At 41.3% G+C, this 18778-nt stretch overlaps 1 protein-coding gene across 2 annotated transcripts in view; it reads right to left on the reverse strand.

The window, feature by feature from the left end:
* Positions 1 to 18778, reverse strand: part of SP3 (Sp3 transcription factor) — a 36416-nt gene that overhangs the window by 4844 nt on the left and 12794 nt on the right. The window contains exons 4-5 of one of the 2 annotated variants that reach the window (XM_075933644.1): positions 12926 to 14288; positions 1067 to 1274 (exon numbers count right to left, since the gene is read on the reverse strand). In XM_075933644.1, the coding sequence (XP_075789759.1) occupies positions 1067 to 1274; positions 12926 to 14288 (1571 nt within the window). The remainder of the gene's footprint in view (positions 1 to 1066; positions 1275 to 12925; positions 14289 to 18778) is intronic. The other variant, XM_075933645.1, reaches the window with a different exon arrangement.

An 18778-nucleotide genomic window follows, 5' to 3' on the forward strand; every position in this document is an offset into this window, starting at 1 on the left:
TCCCCTGGGCCCTGATCAGCGCCTCTGTGGGCCTGAAACATTTGCATGGCCTGTCCCTAGCAACCGCCCTGCTCCGGCCCACTGTGGCCTCTCAAGCCCAGTGTGCTGGAGACTACAAATCCCAGGAGGCAAAGCAGGTGGCTGTTTCTCCTGCCGCGTAGCCTCATGGGAGTCTCAGTGGGCAGGGCTGGGAGCTGTGGCTGGCTTTGTTACAGTAATGTCCCGCCTGGTTGTATTTTTAGGGTATGAAATGGGTTTCCAGGAACAGAACAGCTACAGGCAGTCCCCGAGTTACGCAGATCCAACTTATGTCGGATCCGCACTTACGAACGGGGCTCTCTCGCCCCAGAGCTTGCAGGCAGCGGGACCGCCCAGAGCGCAGCGGTCCCGCCACCTCGACCTCCGGGGCGATAAAAGCTGCTCCGGGTGCCCCCGGTCTGCTGGGGACCGTCTCCAGCAGACCAGGGACACCTGGAGCAAAGCCGGGGAGGCAGAGGGATCCCGCGCCTCTGAGGCTTTGCCAGAGCAAAGCCTCAGAGGCGTAGCACCCCGCCACCGCTGCGGCTTTGCTCCCCGTGTCCCTGGTCTGCTGGGGGGGGGGGGGGGGGAGGCCCAGGTAGTGGCCCCGTCCTTCCCCCCCCCCCCCCCCAGCAGACCAGGGAGACGTGGAGCAAAGCCCCGGGCCTGTGGTAGAGCAGGCGGGGCGCTGCCGGTTGGTCCCGCAGCACCGCTCCTTGGCGCTACTGGACCAACCCGGCAGCACCGCAGCTGCTCTGCCCCAGGAGTCCTGATTCAGCCGCTGCTGATCAGTTTCAGCAGCGGCTGAATCTGGACGCCAGTTCCGACTTACATACAGATTCAACTTAAGAACAAACCTACAGTCCCTATCTTGTACGTAACCCGGGGACTGCCTGTATTTATAACATTGCGCCTATAGAAAATAAGGGTTCGATTTACAACGGTTCTCCAGGAACCAAGTATATCGTAAGTGCAGGGGTCACCTGTAATTTTAGTGTCTTATTTTTTAATCATTATTTGTTTTCTACATAACAAGTATTATACAGACCCTGTGGATGCATACCTCCCACCACCTTCTTTACAGTTGGGGCAGGTGCAAGCAACTCGTCGCAATCTTTTTCCTTCTTGATGTGGCTGGTCCCCTTCCTCGTCTACCACCTGTACTCTCAAATGTGTTAAATCATTGGTATTCAGCGTAGAATCACCACTAAGTTGCCACTCTTCTGGATCAGGTTCCTCCTCTTTAATCCTAATATCTAAAAAAAAGAACAAACATGGATCCGTGAGTATCTCATAAAACAGAGAAAAGGAATCCATAATGATCAAATCTCTACTGCAGAACAATATGTATCATTCTAAAGTCAACAGTTATTAGCATATCCTGACATTGCTGCTGTGCCCTTGTAGCCATTCCATATTTTAAAAGTGTATTTAACTATAAATTTCAAAGAACAAGCCAAAACTAGAACATGTCTAAAATGTAGTTTGAACTGTTCTTGGTAGAGAAGGCCACCATGACCATTTATTTTGGCTGAGGCTCTTGGAGTAAAGTCCTTAAAGGGGCCTGAAAAATTTTACTGTATCACTTCAAAAACAGATGAAAGTTAAACTGGTGAAATTCGCCCAAGTAAACAAAGTATAAAGCAAAAAAATTTTAATGCTACATTTATTCAAGAGCTTAGTGAATGGTAAAAGGTACATTAAAATACTTGAAAAATAAATACAAAACTACTAAAGATGTTATGTTATCTGAATGCATGTATTTGTAATTTTAAAATTACACATTTTCAAGGTAAATTGAAAGATTCAGTATGTTTTATAAACCTGAGACCCAAGTTCAAGGCTTCTGTAAGACAGAACACCATCCTGAACAAGTATATCAGAAATGGAGCTCTATTCCTAATACTGCCTTAGTTTGTAATTTCAATACATGCAAGAACAAAATACAGAATAAACCTAAATCTGAGCAATAGCAGGTGAGTGCAGAATGGGGCAAACTTTTTCAGAATAACCATTTTCTGCATTTGAAGACCTTTTCAGATTCAGGTTTATTTTTAACGAAACCCAACACAGCAAAGTTTTACTCTCTTTAAATTAACAGCTATGTTTATGTTTATCATTTGCAGTAATCAAATTCCCCCAAAGAGCACTTCTGAAAAGACTAAGGATGCAAGGAAAATATAAACAATTCCCATGAACTTGAAATAATATATTATGTCATCTTAAGAGTTTAAATTTATTCAAATCAGCCAAAACAAAACTAGAAATTAAAGTTAAAAAACAATTTCAGAATTGTTTGCATTTTTGTATTATTTCTACATTATAACAATTTCTTTAGATAGTCTTAAAAACAAGACCAGCTTAAGTTCTGGACACATACAAAAAGTAAAATTTACAAATGGGACTATGCAAAAAAAAAAAAAAAAAATCTTTCTAAAACTTTACTGTTCACAATAAAGGTATTTTCAAAAGAAAACTTCCCGCCACATAAACTGATCCTCTTTCTCCTCCTCAAATGCTTGTGAGACAAGCCCTAAAATTAAGAATATAACTCTCAATCAGTGTTTTTGTTCAGGTAATTGTCATTTAGGGACCTGGAAGAAAAACAAGGGAAAACATACAGGAAACAATCAGAACTATAAAAATTACTCACAATGCCCTCAAGTATTTTAGTATGCCACAACTTTCATATGGAAGATTATGTAGAACAACGCTGGTATTTCATTTCCTTAGCTGCCTTTTGGTGTTCTACTAAACGACAGTGCTGAAAGGCTTGACTGATGAAAGGCTTGACAAGGCCTCCTGTGCTTTTGAGACAAGCTGGATCTTAATTCTCTTGCAAGGTCCTTTGATACTAGGACAAACTATTGGAAAAATCTGTGGCTGCTTGATATATATTTATACCATACAGGCTTTTATTAAGTATGAAACAAATAGTGTGAGCAGCCTTTCTACTGCTCTTATATTTCATACTTTGCCTTCCTGTCTGTTTCAAAATGCCATGTATTTTATTCAGATGAAATGGATAATTCACAACTCAAAAGCTAATTGTTTCAGGTTTTCAATACCACAACAGAACACTGAGAGCTCATGAAGATCCACTACAATGGTTCCCCCTTTTCAAATTTTTCTTGGCAGCTGTGGGGCTAGATACAGGTGTGCGTTTGCTATGGGGTTTCTCTTTTGAGGAGGAGGAGGAGGAGCAGGAGGAGGAGGGAATAATACAAAAACTGATCTTCTGGTGCACAATTCTGTAGAAATATACAAAGAACCCTGAATAAAATCTGCAATCTGAGATTACAAATATTTAAGACACAAAACTATAAGCAAGAAACAATGCTTCAGAGCTGTACTTAAAAAAAGAATGATTACCCTAGGCAGGCTGAACTTCACTAGTCCAGCACATTGGTCTGGAAACATCCATGGTCCGGCATGATTTCAGTTAGCCAGATGCACACCTAGAAGTGTGGCTAAGTTTCCTGTGCTCCCATTAAGTCTGATTATAGCCACCTGTCCTAGCTCTCAGTGTTCTGTGTTATTTAGCTCAAATTCACCCCTAAATGTCTTCCATGAACCCAGTAAGCAGTGAAATTGTTGGCACTGCTGCTGGACAATACTGTCAATGTTGCCCAGCAAATTCTTTGGTTCAGCACCAGTCAGGTCCCCAGAGTGCCAGACTATGATTGCTACAGGTTGAACCTCTCTAGAGTTGTAGGACTGAAAGGGACCTCAAGAGTTCATTTAGTCTGTAATGAGGTGAAACTGAGCAGATGTAAATTCCATGTACAAAAATTATTCATAAGCAGGGTTTGCTGTTGCAGCTACCATGACGACTAGGTAACCTACTATGGAAAGGATTTTTCCAAAGCTTGATATCAATCTGGTATAGCTGGGCAATTTGCTTCTCATATCACATGACAAAAGCATCAGTCAGATTAGATCACACTTAAGGCAAAAGGCTCTGGCCTGTAGCTCATAAATTCCCATTTCTGTTCTGCAATCAACTGGCATTTCCAGTAAGTTGAGAAATTCAGAGTCTCCCAAAGACTAAAAAAAAAAAAGGTAAAATAAATATTTCACTTAGAGAAAGCTTCTTTATTTGACTAATATCTGGTTTATCTGCCTTTTGTGCCTGCAGGATTATCATCTGAGACTACCTGAAAGACACTGGTGGTTTTCAAGGTTTGTTGAACGTGTCCAGTGAAAAAAAAATTTTTTTTAAGTGAAACTCTGCTCACTTACTAATTTCTTAGTAATTCTGCATGAAAGCAGGTCTCAGAACCAAGATTTTATAAAAGCAACAGTATAAGCTAGGTCCTAAAACCAGCATCCTCGTTGTTAAAATGAGCAAATCAGCTATCTACTTCCCAGAATGCAGCTACCTTAACCTTTTAACTCAACCATCAAGACCAGCTCAGCTGATTAGCAAAGATAATCTATCTACAGAAGTGTATAAAGAGTTGTTAAAAATTTGCAATAGAATTCTAATCTAACTCTTTATCTTCCTGTCTACTAAGGAAACACTTGCTGCTTCTGATCCTGTCAATACCTGGGTCAGTCGCATGCTCTGTTCCTGCCTCTTTCGAGACATCTTTAATTAACCTCAGACATCCTTTTCTGGTAAAATATTCAGTGATTTATTTACAAAGTTTGTCCCCACCATGTTTACAGATTGTGCAGCAACTTTAACTGTAATTAAGGATGTGAAAGGTGAACCAGTTAACCAGTAAGTATCACCCTTAAACAGGTGATATTTACTGGTTCCAGTTAACTGGTGGGGGGGCTCAAGCAGCTCCCCAACTGACAGGCAGCCTCTCTCAAAATTGGCACAATCCCCATATTTAAGCATGCATGGGGCATGCACTTGAAAATGCTGTGATCAGAGTGTGCTGGATCTGCTGCTTTTCCCCAGTACTCTGACAGGCATGATCTTAAACCTCAAAGTACTAAGAGGAAGAACTAAAAGGATTTCTGCGTGAGTACTATTTTAAAGACAAAATATTATTCAACTACTTAAGAATTTACATTGTCACTTTAGTCCTCACTTCAGGTGAGCTCCCCATCAGTGTAGTGAAAAGGGGAGAACCCCACATAGTTGATGCAACCCATCCATCCATAAATGCTTTTGGTAAACATCACTGGATATAATGAGCCATATTAACACAAATGCAGCCTCTTCCCCGACACCAAAATCATTCACTCTACCTATTCTCCACGTCTTCCATTCGAGAGGCAAAATTATGGTTCTCAGATACCATACAGATTCTGCAGTGGCCTTTAATATTCCTAAATCAACTTCTTCACTGCTACTAGATTAGACTATGAGAATCTATCAGAAAAAGATATGCAAAACGCGCTCCACATTTTGCATATCTTTTTCCGATTCTTTTGTTGGAAGAGGCTTTTCTGAAATTTAGCCTGTATAGACTGGGCCAATAATTTCGGAAAACCCCCTTCTTCCTCGTGGAACGAGTAAGACAGGGGCTTCCGAAAGAGCACATCTGCTCTTCCACAGACACAAAAAAGAAGAGCAAATGCGTTCCCTGGACACAGCGGAGTTTTTTCAGGATACCTCCTGTATCTCCCCTCCCCCCCCCCCCCCACACACACACCCGTAAGTCTAGCCGTACCCTTAGAGTTAAGTTATAGAGAGGTGTTTAGACTAGAGTTCAGACATTCAATTTGCAATTCCCACTAATTATTTCTATATCATTGGATCGCTTTGAATGACAGATTTTTTTTTTAAATATGGAAGACAAAAAGGCACCCCTGTCCTCCTACAGGATGTCTGGTCTCTGTGATTCAGTTTCTCTCTTTCTGCAATGCAGCAATGTCCTCCACATAGCATCATAGAGTACTAGAATTGGAAGAAACCTTGACATCATATTGTCCAATCCCCTGCACTTGGGGCAGGACCAAGCACCAACAGCATTGCACTGACTCATATTTAGCTTGTGGCCCACTATGACCCCTAGACCTCTTTCTGCAGTACTCCTTTCTAGGTTGTCATTTCCCATTTTGTGTGTGTGCAACTGATTATTCTTTCCTAAGTGGAGAATTTGGTATTCGTCCTATTTACTTCAGACCACTCTCCAGTTTGTCCAGACCATTTTGAATTATAATATTGTTCTCCCAAGCACTTGCAACCTCTCCCAGCCTGGTATCATCTGCAAACTTTATAAGAGTACTCTCTATACTATTATTTAAATCATCGATGAAAATATGGAACAGAACTGGTCCCAAAACAAATCCCTGCAGAACCCCACTCATTATACCCTTTCAACATGACTGTGAACCATTGATAACTATTCTTTGGGAATCGTTATCCAACTAGTTATGCACCCACCTTACAGCAGCTCTATATAGGTCAGCAATGAGCTTCCTAGTCTAGTGAGTAGGCCACATAAGTGGTCCTCCATCTCCGTGGGCCACAAGATTGTTGTAACCAAGACCATCTCCCAGGATAGGGTAGTTTTGCTAACTGCGTCTGCATACCTAAAATTTGTGGGGTGTACCAAGTGAACTGTAGCAGCACTTTAATTGTATGCAGAGGGAGCACGTTGCTCTCACAGTCAACGTGGTGTGCAACCAGCACACACCTCTTTTCATATGCCCTTGCTTTAAGCACATTTCACTTCAGTAGCATTTTTATGAAAAAAAACTACACAGACAGACCTGCGGAACCTGGCCTCCCTGCCCATAGGCAACAGTTAACAAAATGTCTTGTGGGTCACACACAGAACCCCGATGGGCCACATGCAGCATTCAAGCCACTGGATGCTCGCCACTGATCTAGGTTGTATTTCCCTAGTTTGCTAATGAGAAGTTCACACAAAACTGCATCAAATGCCTTACTGATGCCACGTCTACCACTTCTGTCAAAGAAAGCTACCAGGTTGCTTTGACATGATTTGTTCTTTCAAATCCATGTTGTTTCTTATCACCTTGCATTCTAGGTATTAGAAAATGAGCATGTGTAAAACAGCTCCTCTCAACATCATAGCTCTCCTTGCTTATATTTTTGGATGGGAAGGAACTCTGCTGGTATATTAGGCAAGAGTCACATTTCTTGTGTGTGATTGTGCTAATTTAAACTAACTTTCTCCTCCAATACTCCTAATAGCAGTACTCTTCTCTGCTCTCCTAAACTAATCTCTTCAGATCAGGACATTTTTGTGAGTCTTGTAAAGTGTCAGTGCTTAATAAGGGTCATCTTTCAGGAATCCCTGCTGAAAAAAATATATGAACTTGCTGATAACCAGGAAAGCCGATAGTAAACTTCAAGCAGAATTTTCGGTATACATCCTATTATAAGTTAAGCTACCTATTGGGTAGCTCATCCTTTTGCTTGAACTCCACCAAAATTGAGATTGAAGTACTCAGTGAAATAAAGGGGAACTAACTAAAAGCCCCAAATATAATTGGTGGAACATTCCCCCCAACTATGGAACCTGGCTGTCCTCTGAAGGCTCTGTTTCAAATACAGCAGGCAATGTAACAGGAACGAGGAATCAGATTCTAGGCAGCACTGCTGCCTTTGGCAGCTAGTAACATACCGTCTGTCGTAACTCACAAGGCTTTCTAAAGCTGCTTATATTACATAAAAGGCTAGTCAGGCTTCTGAAGCAGCCCTTCAGAAACATGCAAAGGTGGCCTAAAACTCTCTTATTACCCCTCTTCTTTGACTCTTAGTGGCACAGCACAGATTTTTAAATAAAGCAAGTTTAAGCCTTTTGATTTTCCTCCCATAACCTCTGTTTATGATTCTGCATTTAACCTACAATACTAAGTCCTAAACCAAAGGAACAAATTCCAGAATATCAATCCTGCAATACTTCAAGGCCAGATCCAATACCCACTGAACTCAATGGAAAGTCTACCATTGTATTTAATTGGCTTTAAATCAGGACTTAATCTATTATCATCATTAATTATTACATGAAGAATAGAAACCTAAAAGACTAAACTCAAGTCTTGGTAGGCACAGTCTTTCATTTCACAATTAATGAGTATTAACTAGGTATGTTAGATAGCTTGTAACTGAATAGTTGTGCAAGCGCATAAAATTTCAGTGGTTACACGACTATTCAATAGTTCCCAGAGGCAGGGCTGGCAGCCTGTGCACTCCCAGCTCCACTCCTAGGGAGCCGCCTGCCACCCCACATTGCTGTCTATCTATCAGAGGCAGCAGTACAGGGTGGCAGGTGGAAGCCAGGCTGTGAGGGGAGGTAGTTTAAAAAATGGCTTCTCACACAGACCAGCTTCCACCTGCTGCCCCACAGCAGCACAAGGTAAGTAAAATTACTAGATTATGGCTACATTTATGGTCATATGATAAGGATCTCAGGGTCTGGCATAGATAGGTTTAAATTTCCTTCATCAACAGATTACTACTCCTATGCTCTAACCAACCAGCACAAGTTGATTAGCATGTATGAATTAGGAATGTCAGCCCCCATGTTTAAATATGTTGCTGCTAAAAATTTCAGCAGTTACACAAATACACAATTTTTAACATCCCTAGTATGAATGATGAGGAGTTTCACTGGCAGCAGCCACCTGAATTCTGAGCAGCTGTGTATATAAAACTATAGGAAGACACTACTGGGGAAAAAAGGACTGGGCTTAAAAGGGAACCAGGACTTTGCTCCTTCTTCAATAGTTCTTAATGACACAAGCTTTACATTGTGTTGTTTACTTTGGAATTATAGCTGAGGAAAACCCTTGGGCCTTTATATTTGGATACAGTCAGCAGCTCAACAATTATCTAGAGAAAAGTCTTCAGAGGAGCTAACATATATGGTCTCTCTTTTTAAACATTTACACGTCTCTGAACACAGCACAGTAAAAAGTCTACACTTGGACAAGAAGAAATTATATTATGTGACTAATTTTGGGGGGATTGGCTAAGCAGTAACATAGCCTCCAAATTCACATTGTGTGCACCTTGCCTCTCATTATTACATTGGGCATGCAATGTGTCACGGATAAGTGCAGGTAAAAGGAGAAAGCTCATAGAGAGCTTTCCTTAAAGTTAATTCTAGTAAAATTATCAGCAACTGGTCCCTAGGTTAAAAAAATACTTTTTTGCCAGTATTTGACGTTTTGGAAATTTACTATACTTTATTCTGCACTCCTTTTCAGATGTAGATAGCTTTTGATCTGACTGTCTACTACTTGCCTTTCCCACTCTGGACAACCACATGCAGAACAGAGGGTGATATGAATGCTTGAAACATCTCAAAAACAGGATGTTAACCAATTTAAGATGACAACTTTCCTTCAGAATTGATTCAGTATAATGAAAGGTTCTGCATATATGTAAGATATTGTACACATTGTTAGAACCAAAAGCAGTAACAACCTATTTTTCAAGTAAACTAGAAAAGAATCCCTCTCTCACTAGACTTATTTTGCAGTACCTGACTGTTTTCCTTTTTGATTCTCCGCTTTCTTTACTCATAAGGCCTTTTTGCTTCTGACGCTGACTAAGTCTCTCAATAGTAAAAGGTGTCCTCTTCAGATTACTTTGAAAACCAAGGTAGAGAAGCGCACCTCTTAACAGTAAATTCAAGACTGAAGGGACCAAAACCTAATTTGGCCTACATCACAATTGCATAACAGCTCACATGATTTTATTCCAACTTCACACACACCAATCAGTTTTGGCCTAAGATTAAGCATAAGCAATTTTTTATTTTTCCTGGGGTTGTCAACTCCAACAGGAAAACTCTGAAAAGTAAAAGCAGAATACAACCTAATTATGCATTCTATGAAAGGAGGAGCTTAAGTGCTTCAGCTTATCTAGTAAAATAAAGAAAAACAAAGAAAACCTTTCCCCTTGCCTCATCTTAAAATTCAGCAATCCTCCTCCTATGTAGTGGATGGATCCTTTCAACAGCCCAAAATAACCTCTATCATGTATCTTATTGATTTACCTTCTCTCATTTTATTATTCTTACCTCATCTCTTCCTCTTTCACTGAAAAAACTAAGCTCTTATTCTCCCTTTTTCAGACCAGAGAAACATAACTTCTCCCATCCTAATGATTATACCCCATAACTGTTGTTTTATGTGAAGATCCTCTAAGAAGAAATCTATATTGTGAATTCTAGAGTTACAAATAAAAAGGGAGGACTGAAACTGTATACTACCGCAGTAGAAAATTGTGGTGAATGGAGATAGCGTTCAGCCATTTTAAAATAAAATATCAAATCTTTGAGAGAAATCTGAAACACTGGAGATGAATATTTAATCTGATTCTATTGGTTTGAAGAAACTGCTTTGCAGAAAGTTTCTGCAAAGACAGCCACCACATATGGATTTAATTTTTTTATTTGTGATTTTGGGGAGAAAGGAGTGCTATATCATCTGCAGGTGTCGCACGTTAAGTATAGAAGAGGAAATTGAAATAATCAAACGAATAAGCCATCAGACCAATAGCAAAACTGCCAAATTGCCCCTCCCCCCTCTTTACTTACCTTCCTCCTTTCCTGGCCATTTCAGAAACACTGTCAGTGAAGATCTGATGGGTGTCCTTGCACCCATTCAGAAGGCATTCAAACACTGTGATGCAAGTCATTCCCCTCCTGAAATGGCCCAGAAACGAGGGGCCAAACTAACTGACATTGCCACTACTATACCATGGCAGTCTTCATTTTTCACTCGTGTGCCTACTTTTCTCTTTTAGTTTCTGTATGTTTTCCCTTCTCATTTCTTCCCTCTTGTCCAGGATCATGTTTCTAGTAACTATTTCAGAAACAGGGGCATAGTCTACATGATCCTGTACCAAATTTAAAACTTTACAGAAATAAAGTGGTTTGAAATTCACATTTCTATATAATATAAAGTCTATTTGCCAAATGATACCAAAAAGGCTTTTCTGAAATTAACTCTGAGGGTTATACTTTACTTTGCTATTGCTGTTCTAAACAATTTTCCTTAACAGCTTAATGGCACAACAGAATATGGAGCTGAGAGGCCCATCTTCACAGGGAAAAGAATTAGAAAATAGCATTATGGTTTATTATTTAGAATGAAACTTTGAAAAACAACATTGCTGGATACACAATAGTAATAACCATTCAAGACCACAACTGCCAAGTCTTTGACTCCTGGGCCCTGATTCAGCATAGTGCTTAAGTACACATTTACCTTTAAACCTGTGAAAACACCGATTTAATTGGACCTACTCATGCTTAAGGACCATGGTTAATCAGAGCCTTAACTAACATGATTATCTTAAAACACATATGATCTTCAAGTTAGGATTTTTAATTCATTAATGGAAAGTCACTTTTCCTAAATAATTACAATTCTTAACTTATCTATGGAAATATATGTCAAACATTTTAATTTTTGTTATCTTGAAGCATTAAACATTATGCAAATAAGTTTAACTAGAAAGTAAAAGTCACTCAATCTTAAACAGCTGCCATGTAGATGTTTGTGCATTTGTTTCACTTCTTCCCTATACAAGTTCTGTAACTAGTTTTGTTCAAAATAAATCTGTAGGAAACAAGTTTCACAAAATAGCCGATCAATACCGGCAGAGGTTCTCAACCTCAGATACATGACATGCTGAAATCCAGGAACATTTTCAGAAAAGCAGAGGTGGTATCCTCAAAAGTGTTTGAGTATCTCCACAAAACTTGACAGGTTATAAAATGAGGATCCCTATTAGAAGTAAGTTAAGATAATGTCACTGCTACTCTGTAAATCTGATGATCAGACTCCCCTCAATTTAGAAGAGGGGGATCCTCTGCTTCAAAAAGACTTAGAGCATAGACACACCATTTTAGAAGCTGCTAAATGTTGACTATTTTAATATGAAAACAGGCAGTCCACGGGTTACGTCAGTCCAACTTACATTGGACCCCTAGTTACAAACCGGGTGAGAGGGGCCCCGCTAGTGCAGGGTGCCTCCCCCACTGTCGCCGCCTCTGGTGGCACAGGGGGCGCTTCCCCCCAGCAGACCAGGAAGACGCAGAGCTAGCGCCTCCCTCCCCCCCCCAGCAGACCAAGGAGGCGCGGAGTGGCTTTTCTCGCCACGGAGGACGCGGGCGGTGGGACTGCCGAGACGCGCCGCGGTCCCGCAGCCCGCGTCCTCTGCGATGAGAAAAGCCGCGCCGCGTCTCCCTGGTCTGCTGGGGGGGGGGGGGGGAAGCGCAGCTAGTGCCCCCCCCCCCCCCAGCAGACCAGGCTTTTCTCGCTGATGCCTGGGGTAGAGCAGCTGGGGGGCTGCCAGGTTGGTCCCACAGCATCAAGGTGCAGCACTACTGGACCAACCCGGCAGCCCCCCAGCTGCTCTGCCCCAGGCGTTCCCAAGTTAGCCGCTGCTGAAACTGATCAGCGGCTGACTACAGGAAGCCCGAGGCAGAGCTGCTCTGCCCCAGGCTTCCTGAAATCAGCTGCTAATCAGTTTCAGCAGCAGCTGACTGGGGGACACCTGGGGCAGAGCAGCTGGGGTGCTGTCGGGTTGGTCCCCGCAGCGCTGAGGAGCGGCGCTGCGGGACCAACCCAGCAGCACCCCAGCTGCTCTGCCCCAGGCATGTTCAATTCAGCCGCTGCTGGTCAGTTTCAACAGCGGCTGAATCTGGATGCCAGTTCCGACTTACATACAAATTCAACTTACGAACAAACCTACAGTCCCTATCTTGTACATAACCCGGGGACTGCCTGTAGTTGAAAAACCACAGTAACTTACATTTTAGAGTGAATTTTACTACATTCTGCAACAATTGTTTTTTGTTGATCAGTTGTTCAAAGTACTAGTATAGCTTGATCAGTTAAATGCATTTTGTATGCATCCACAGTAAAACAACACAGTTATGATTATCGCTGTCCAAACAAACTATACAGTTTTTAAAAAGCCATTTTTCACAAAGAGTTAGAGTAAGATAAATACCTGCAGGACTGTCAGCATTTTCTCCTGGGTGCAGCTGAATACCAGCAGAATCTATAGAGTTTACTGTAACTGTCTGCAGATTTGGCAATTGAGCAGTGCTCAGACTAACTGGAGTTGAAGTCAAGGCCCCACCTGCTGCAACTTGACCAAGAGTAAGAGTCTGCACAGGTGTTAGAGTTATCTGTTGACCAGGCGCATTCTGAATCTGCAAGTTTTGCAAGTTTTGGACACCTTGCACTTGAAATGTCTGCCAAGTGATCTGCCCAGAAGGGGTCACTGTTTGTGCCTGAATTAAAAAAGTTCCAGGATTGAGCTGCAGCTGAAGATTTTGTAGAGCCTGTTGCGATATACCTTGACTTGCTTGCACACCATGGATTGTCTGTTGCGCAATACCTTGTACAATTTGGGCCTGACTGGTTGGTTGCTGAGACTCCTGAAGTTGTATGTGTTGTACAATAGGCTGTGCTGTAGAGACCTGAATATTCTGAGCCTGTGTGTCATCAGAGACAGATGTCTGGATGTAATTTCCCTGAAGGTCAGAACTGTGTACTTGCCCACTAGCTGTGGTCAAGCTGTTTGCATTTTGTTCCAATATACTTGTACTGTCTATGGTAACAGGCAGTTGTGATGAAGATGATGTTGGCACAAATAAGTCATTATCACTGGTAGTTTCTGTAATTTCAGGAGAAACTTGTTCACCAGTCCTTTCAGAAGTATCTGAACTATCCATGGTCTGTCCAGTATTTATCAAATGTCCATCTGCATTAATGCCCGCAGTCATGGTTTGAGAACCACTGTTGAGTCCCAGAGAATCTAGATCAACACTATTGATGGGTACAAAAGTGATATTTCCTGGTAGTCCAAGAGGGACATTAGCAACTACTTGTGCTTGGCCAGGAAAGGAAGAACCACCAATTGCAACTCCCTGAACCTGAACTTGACCAGACTGTGATAAGAGATTCTGAATATTAGCTGAAGGTGTTCCAGAGGCAATTATGGTTTGATTAGAGCCAGGAATGATCTGAATTTGACCACTTTCTTGATTGATACCACCATTATCAGAAGAGGTTGCAAAGCCAAGCTGAACCTGCTGACCATCTGCAGTCTGGATCTGGGGTATTACTTGGTATTGTACGTTAGATACTGTACCATTTGATGAATCTGATCCTGGTGCAACAGAAAATATTTGTTGATTTTGCAAACTCTGAATGGGAAGGACATATTGTCCACTTGAAGTTACTGAAGCAGCACCTGGAATCTGAACTATATTACCAGCTTCATCCTTTATAGTGGTGGGAGCTGCAGACAGAACCTCCCATCTATTTGGAGTTCCTGCTAATTGTACAGAAGCCAAGTCTCCTGTCTGAGCAAAAACAAAAAAGGAAAAACATTTAAAATATGATATACAGATCATATATGCTAGAACAAGTATGCACTGTAGAATACTATATTGTACCATAGGTTGGTATGCCACGGACACACATGCAACGTAACCCATATGAAGTAACTGACTCATACCCACAAAATAAACAGCTTTGTATTTCAGCGAGTGCCTACATATTAGGTATGTTAAAATATATTTAATCAAGTAATACAAGGCAACAGCAGGGGGTGCGGGCTAAGCAGCCCCTCAGGAGCTGGTGTGCAACAAAAGCTGGCTTTTAAGCCGGCTCCCCATGCACACAGGGAGACTGCATGTAGGTGCAAAGGCTAACTGATGAGCCTAGGCTCATTGGTTAACTCTGTGTATGGTTTACACTTTCACATCCCTACTAAATATATCACAAAATCAAGTTCTACAAATGAAAAGATTACATAAATTACTCATTAGAAACAAAATAAAAGAGCTTTTTCATTATTATGTAAAATGCATAATTAAGAATTCAGGGTAACATTCATAATGCTTACATATTTGTGTATTCATTTGATTTCCTGATACAGGCAGTCCCCGGGTTACATGGATCCGACTTACATCAGATCCCTACTTACAAACGGGGTGAGGCAACCCCGCACTAGCTGCTTCCCCCCAGCAGACCAGGGAGACATGAAGCTAGCGCCCCCCCCCAGCAGACCAGGGAGACGCGGAGCGGCTTTTCTCAGCAGACACCTCAGCTTGAGAATAAAGGACTGAGGGAAGTGAGGTGTGGGAGAATAAAACTGAGCTCTGGAGAAATGTTTGGCTAGAGTTTCCCCTACAATATGTACCAGTTCCGACTTACATACAAATTCAACTTAAGAACAAACCTACAGTCCCTATCTTGTACGTAACCCGGGGACTGCCTGTAGTTAAAATGTATCATCCATTTAAAAACCATATACTCAAATTCCTCTTTACCTGTGCGATCACTACCATAGATTAACATAATTACTTAAATGCTAGTTTACTTCTCACTATTTATGCTTTTGATGTTTTCTCGTTTACTCAGCTTGAATAATGAAACTATTCTTATCTACTTTAGTCAGTTTTTACTTTGATTCCTATACCATCAGCAATGTCAGACTGTTTATGAAAGCACTGCAAAGTGATGTAAAGCTTTCAATTGTAATGTTTTGCATATAAAATAAGGCTGTTCAAATTATTTAAAAAAATTGTAAGATTAATAATTCCAATTGATCACACTATAAAAAAATATAATTTATCTAAACATTTTAGATGTTTTCTACATTTTCAATTACTGTATATGCTCAAACATAAGCCCGCTCATTTATAAGCCGACCCCCCAAACTTACAGAGAAAAAATGGTAAAAACGCTGACCCATTTACAAACCGACTCCAGAGTACAGACTTCCAGTCCCAGCTTATCATCGTCACCGCAGACTGAGGGACATACAGACTGTAGGCATGAAGCCTCTCAGCTCCCACTGGCTGCTGTTTGCTGTTCCCAGCCAATGGGAGCTGAGAGGCTCTGTGCCTGCAGCCTGGACATCTCTCAGCCTGCACTGCTTCCCATGGCTCCCATTGGCTAATGGGCCCCTGCCCATTGGTCTTCTACCCTGCATGTAGTTCAGCCATAAAGTCTACCCTGCCCACCTACCACTGTGATTCTAGTGGTGGCTGCAGGCATAGAGCCTCTCAGCTCCCAGACACAGAGAGCTAGCTGCCTCTGCTCAGATGAGAGGCTCCAGGTCGGCAACCAGCACGTCTTTCAGCCCACGCTGCTTCTCGCAGTTCAGGAGCCAACCCTGGCTCTTCAAAACAGTATTTTTTTTTAAAAGTATATCAATTTCAGTACCAGAATATTTATTTTTATTACAAATATTTGTACTATAGCAAAGCTAAACAAAAGAAATATTTTTTTCAATTGTACTACAGTACTTGTACGAAGTGAATGTCTTAATTGTAAAAGTGCAACTTAAAAATATAGAACTTTTTAAGTAACTTCTCTCAAAAATCAAACAATGTAAAATTTTAGAGCCTAGAAGTCCATTCAGGCCTGACTTCTTATTCAGCCAGTTGCTAAGACAAATTTGTTTACGTTTATGGACAATAATGCTATACCCACTTCTTATTTACATTGTCACCTGAAAGGGAGAATAGGAATTTGCACGATTCTGTTATAATTTGCATTGTAAGGTGTTTATGTACCAGATATGCTAAACATTTGTATGTTACTTCATGCTTTGACCACAATTCCAGGGGACATGCTTCCATGCTGATGATGGATTCCACTTGATAAGAATCCAAAGCAATGTGGACTATTTATTAGGGAGGTAAGCGACTAGTTGACTACCCTATAAGCTTAGGTGGCTCTTACTACCTTTAAAAAGCAGAACTGCAGCAAACCCCCTTATCAACTAATTGAGTACTCGATGGAAATTCCATCAACTACTTGATAGGGCTTCCTAACTGCAAGTTAACATCCCTACTAAGGACGTAAAAAGTCATTCAAAATGTAACGATGTAACCGCTAAAAAATCCTAACAGTTACACACGATGCAGGCTCTGCAGTATAAAGCTTTATAAAACATATAAACTGCAGCAAAGCCTCCCCAGAAGCCAGCATGTAACCTGTAAAGACCTGGTAAATCAAACGATGAGGGTACCCCATCGATGCCAGAACACCTAAACAACAGGAGTCAACAGGAGTGTTTCTCCCATCAACTGCCTGCTGTGAGGATGGCATCTAAGCTAGGCTTAAGGTACATTGACTCCAGCTATATTTTTATATAGCTGAAATTGCGTACTTTAAGCCAATCTTTGGCTGTAGTGTAGATCTGGTCTCAGACCCTCCCACCCAGGTTTAATCTTTTACTGGTTTTCCAGCATTAGGTACAATTATGTCTGTCAAAAGGAAAAGATTTAACCTTCTTCAGTCTTTCAATATCATTATTTAAGACAGACCAGAAGACTCTTTGCAAATAATGCAATGCATCACCCGCCCCTAACAATCATATCACACTTCACTCCCCTATGCTATCTAGTTATACCCACAATTTTGTATTATCATTTTAAGAGACTCTTTAGTGCTAAAATGCTGTGAAAAATATACAGATTACTGTAAAAAGAGATAAGACTAACTGGGTGTATAAGTAGTATGTATTCCAGCTAACGGTGCAGCAAACACGTTAGAACTGAGAAAAGTTGTTGGTAAATCTGTGTAGCAAGAGAAGCACAGGGGCTACCTGTTCTATATTAATTAAAAATCATTTCTATTTTTCACTTTTATTATATTTTGGAAAAAGCAAAGAACAGAAACATGACTGAGGCTGCAGCAAACCCTAAGTCAGGAGTGGGGAACCTTTTTTGGGTTAGGGGCCACTGACCCACAGAAAAATCAGCCGAGAGCCGCGCACAAGTAAGAAGCAAAACAACCAAAAAAAAAAAACCAAACCCAAAAAAAACACAAAAAAACAAAGCCAAACCTTCATCAACATGGAACATCTAGCCCTCGGGCCTGAGGTTCCCCACCCCTGCCGTAAGTTAACAACTGAAATAAAACAAGAAAGTTGCATACAGAACAGCACTACAAAAGAACTTCAGAATTATGAACAGCTTAGAATGGCAGTTGTTCATAACTCTGAAAATGTTTCTAAGGGCATATCTAGACTACACAACGTTCGAAAGAGGATATGCAAATTCCATGGAAAACCTCAAAAAAGGAGGTTCACACGGCTTTTCGACAAAGGGGGAGTTTGCCGAAAAAAGCCACGTCTTAACTACTTTCACTTTCAAAAGTGCAATCGGAAGAAGATATGCAAATTCTGAAGGAATTTGCATATCTTCTTTCAACCATTCCCGGTAGTCTAGATGAGCCCTAAATGAACAAAACATTCCTGTTTTTCTAAAGCATGCAACTGAATGTTGACTTAATTCAGCTTTGAAACTTTACTACGTAGAAGAAAAATGCTACTTTTAACCATTTTAATTTAAATGAAACAAGCTCAGAAAAAGTTTCATCTTGTCAATATTTTTAATTTTCCCTTTATCTTTAGTAGTGTATGTTTAACAGAGTACAGTACTGTATTTGCTTTATTTTGTAGTTTCTTCTAGGAATGTAATAGTGTAGTCAATTAACTGATTAACCAATAAGCAAAAGCTATAGACTACACACATTTCCCTCCCTCCCCACCTTCCTTGCCAGTACATTTTAGCAGGCTGGCCAGCAGCCCAGTTCAATCCTGGTTTGCGACGGGTCTGGGACTAACCTCTGCCACAACTCTGCATTTAAAGTTTATTAGGAGCCAGGAGGGGAGGCAGCCCGGCTCAATCCCAGGTCCAGGAGCTCAGATCCCCCCCCACCCAACACAGGGCTGCTGCTGCCACCTTGTGCTGCTGCCTCTGATATAGAAGCAGCATCGCAGAGTGGCAGGGGACTCCTCAAGAGTGAGGCCGGAGCACACTGTCTGCTGGCC

Source organism: Pelodiscus sinensis, chromosome 7, assembly GCF_049634645.1.
Source record: "Pelodiscus sinensis isolate JC-2024 chromosome 7, ASM4963464v1, whole genome shotgun sequence".
NCBI lineage: Eukaryota > Metazoa > Chordata > Testudines > Trionychidae > Pelodiscus > Pelodiscus sinensis.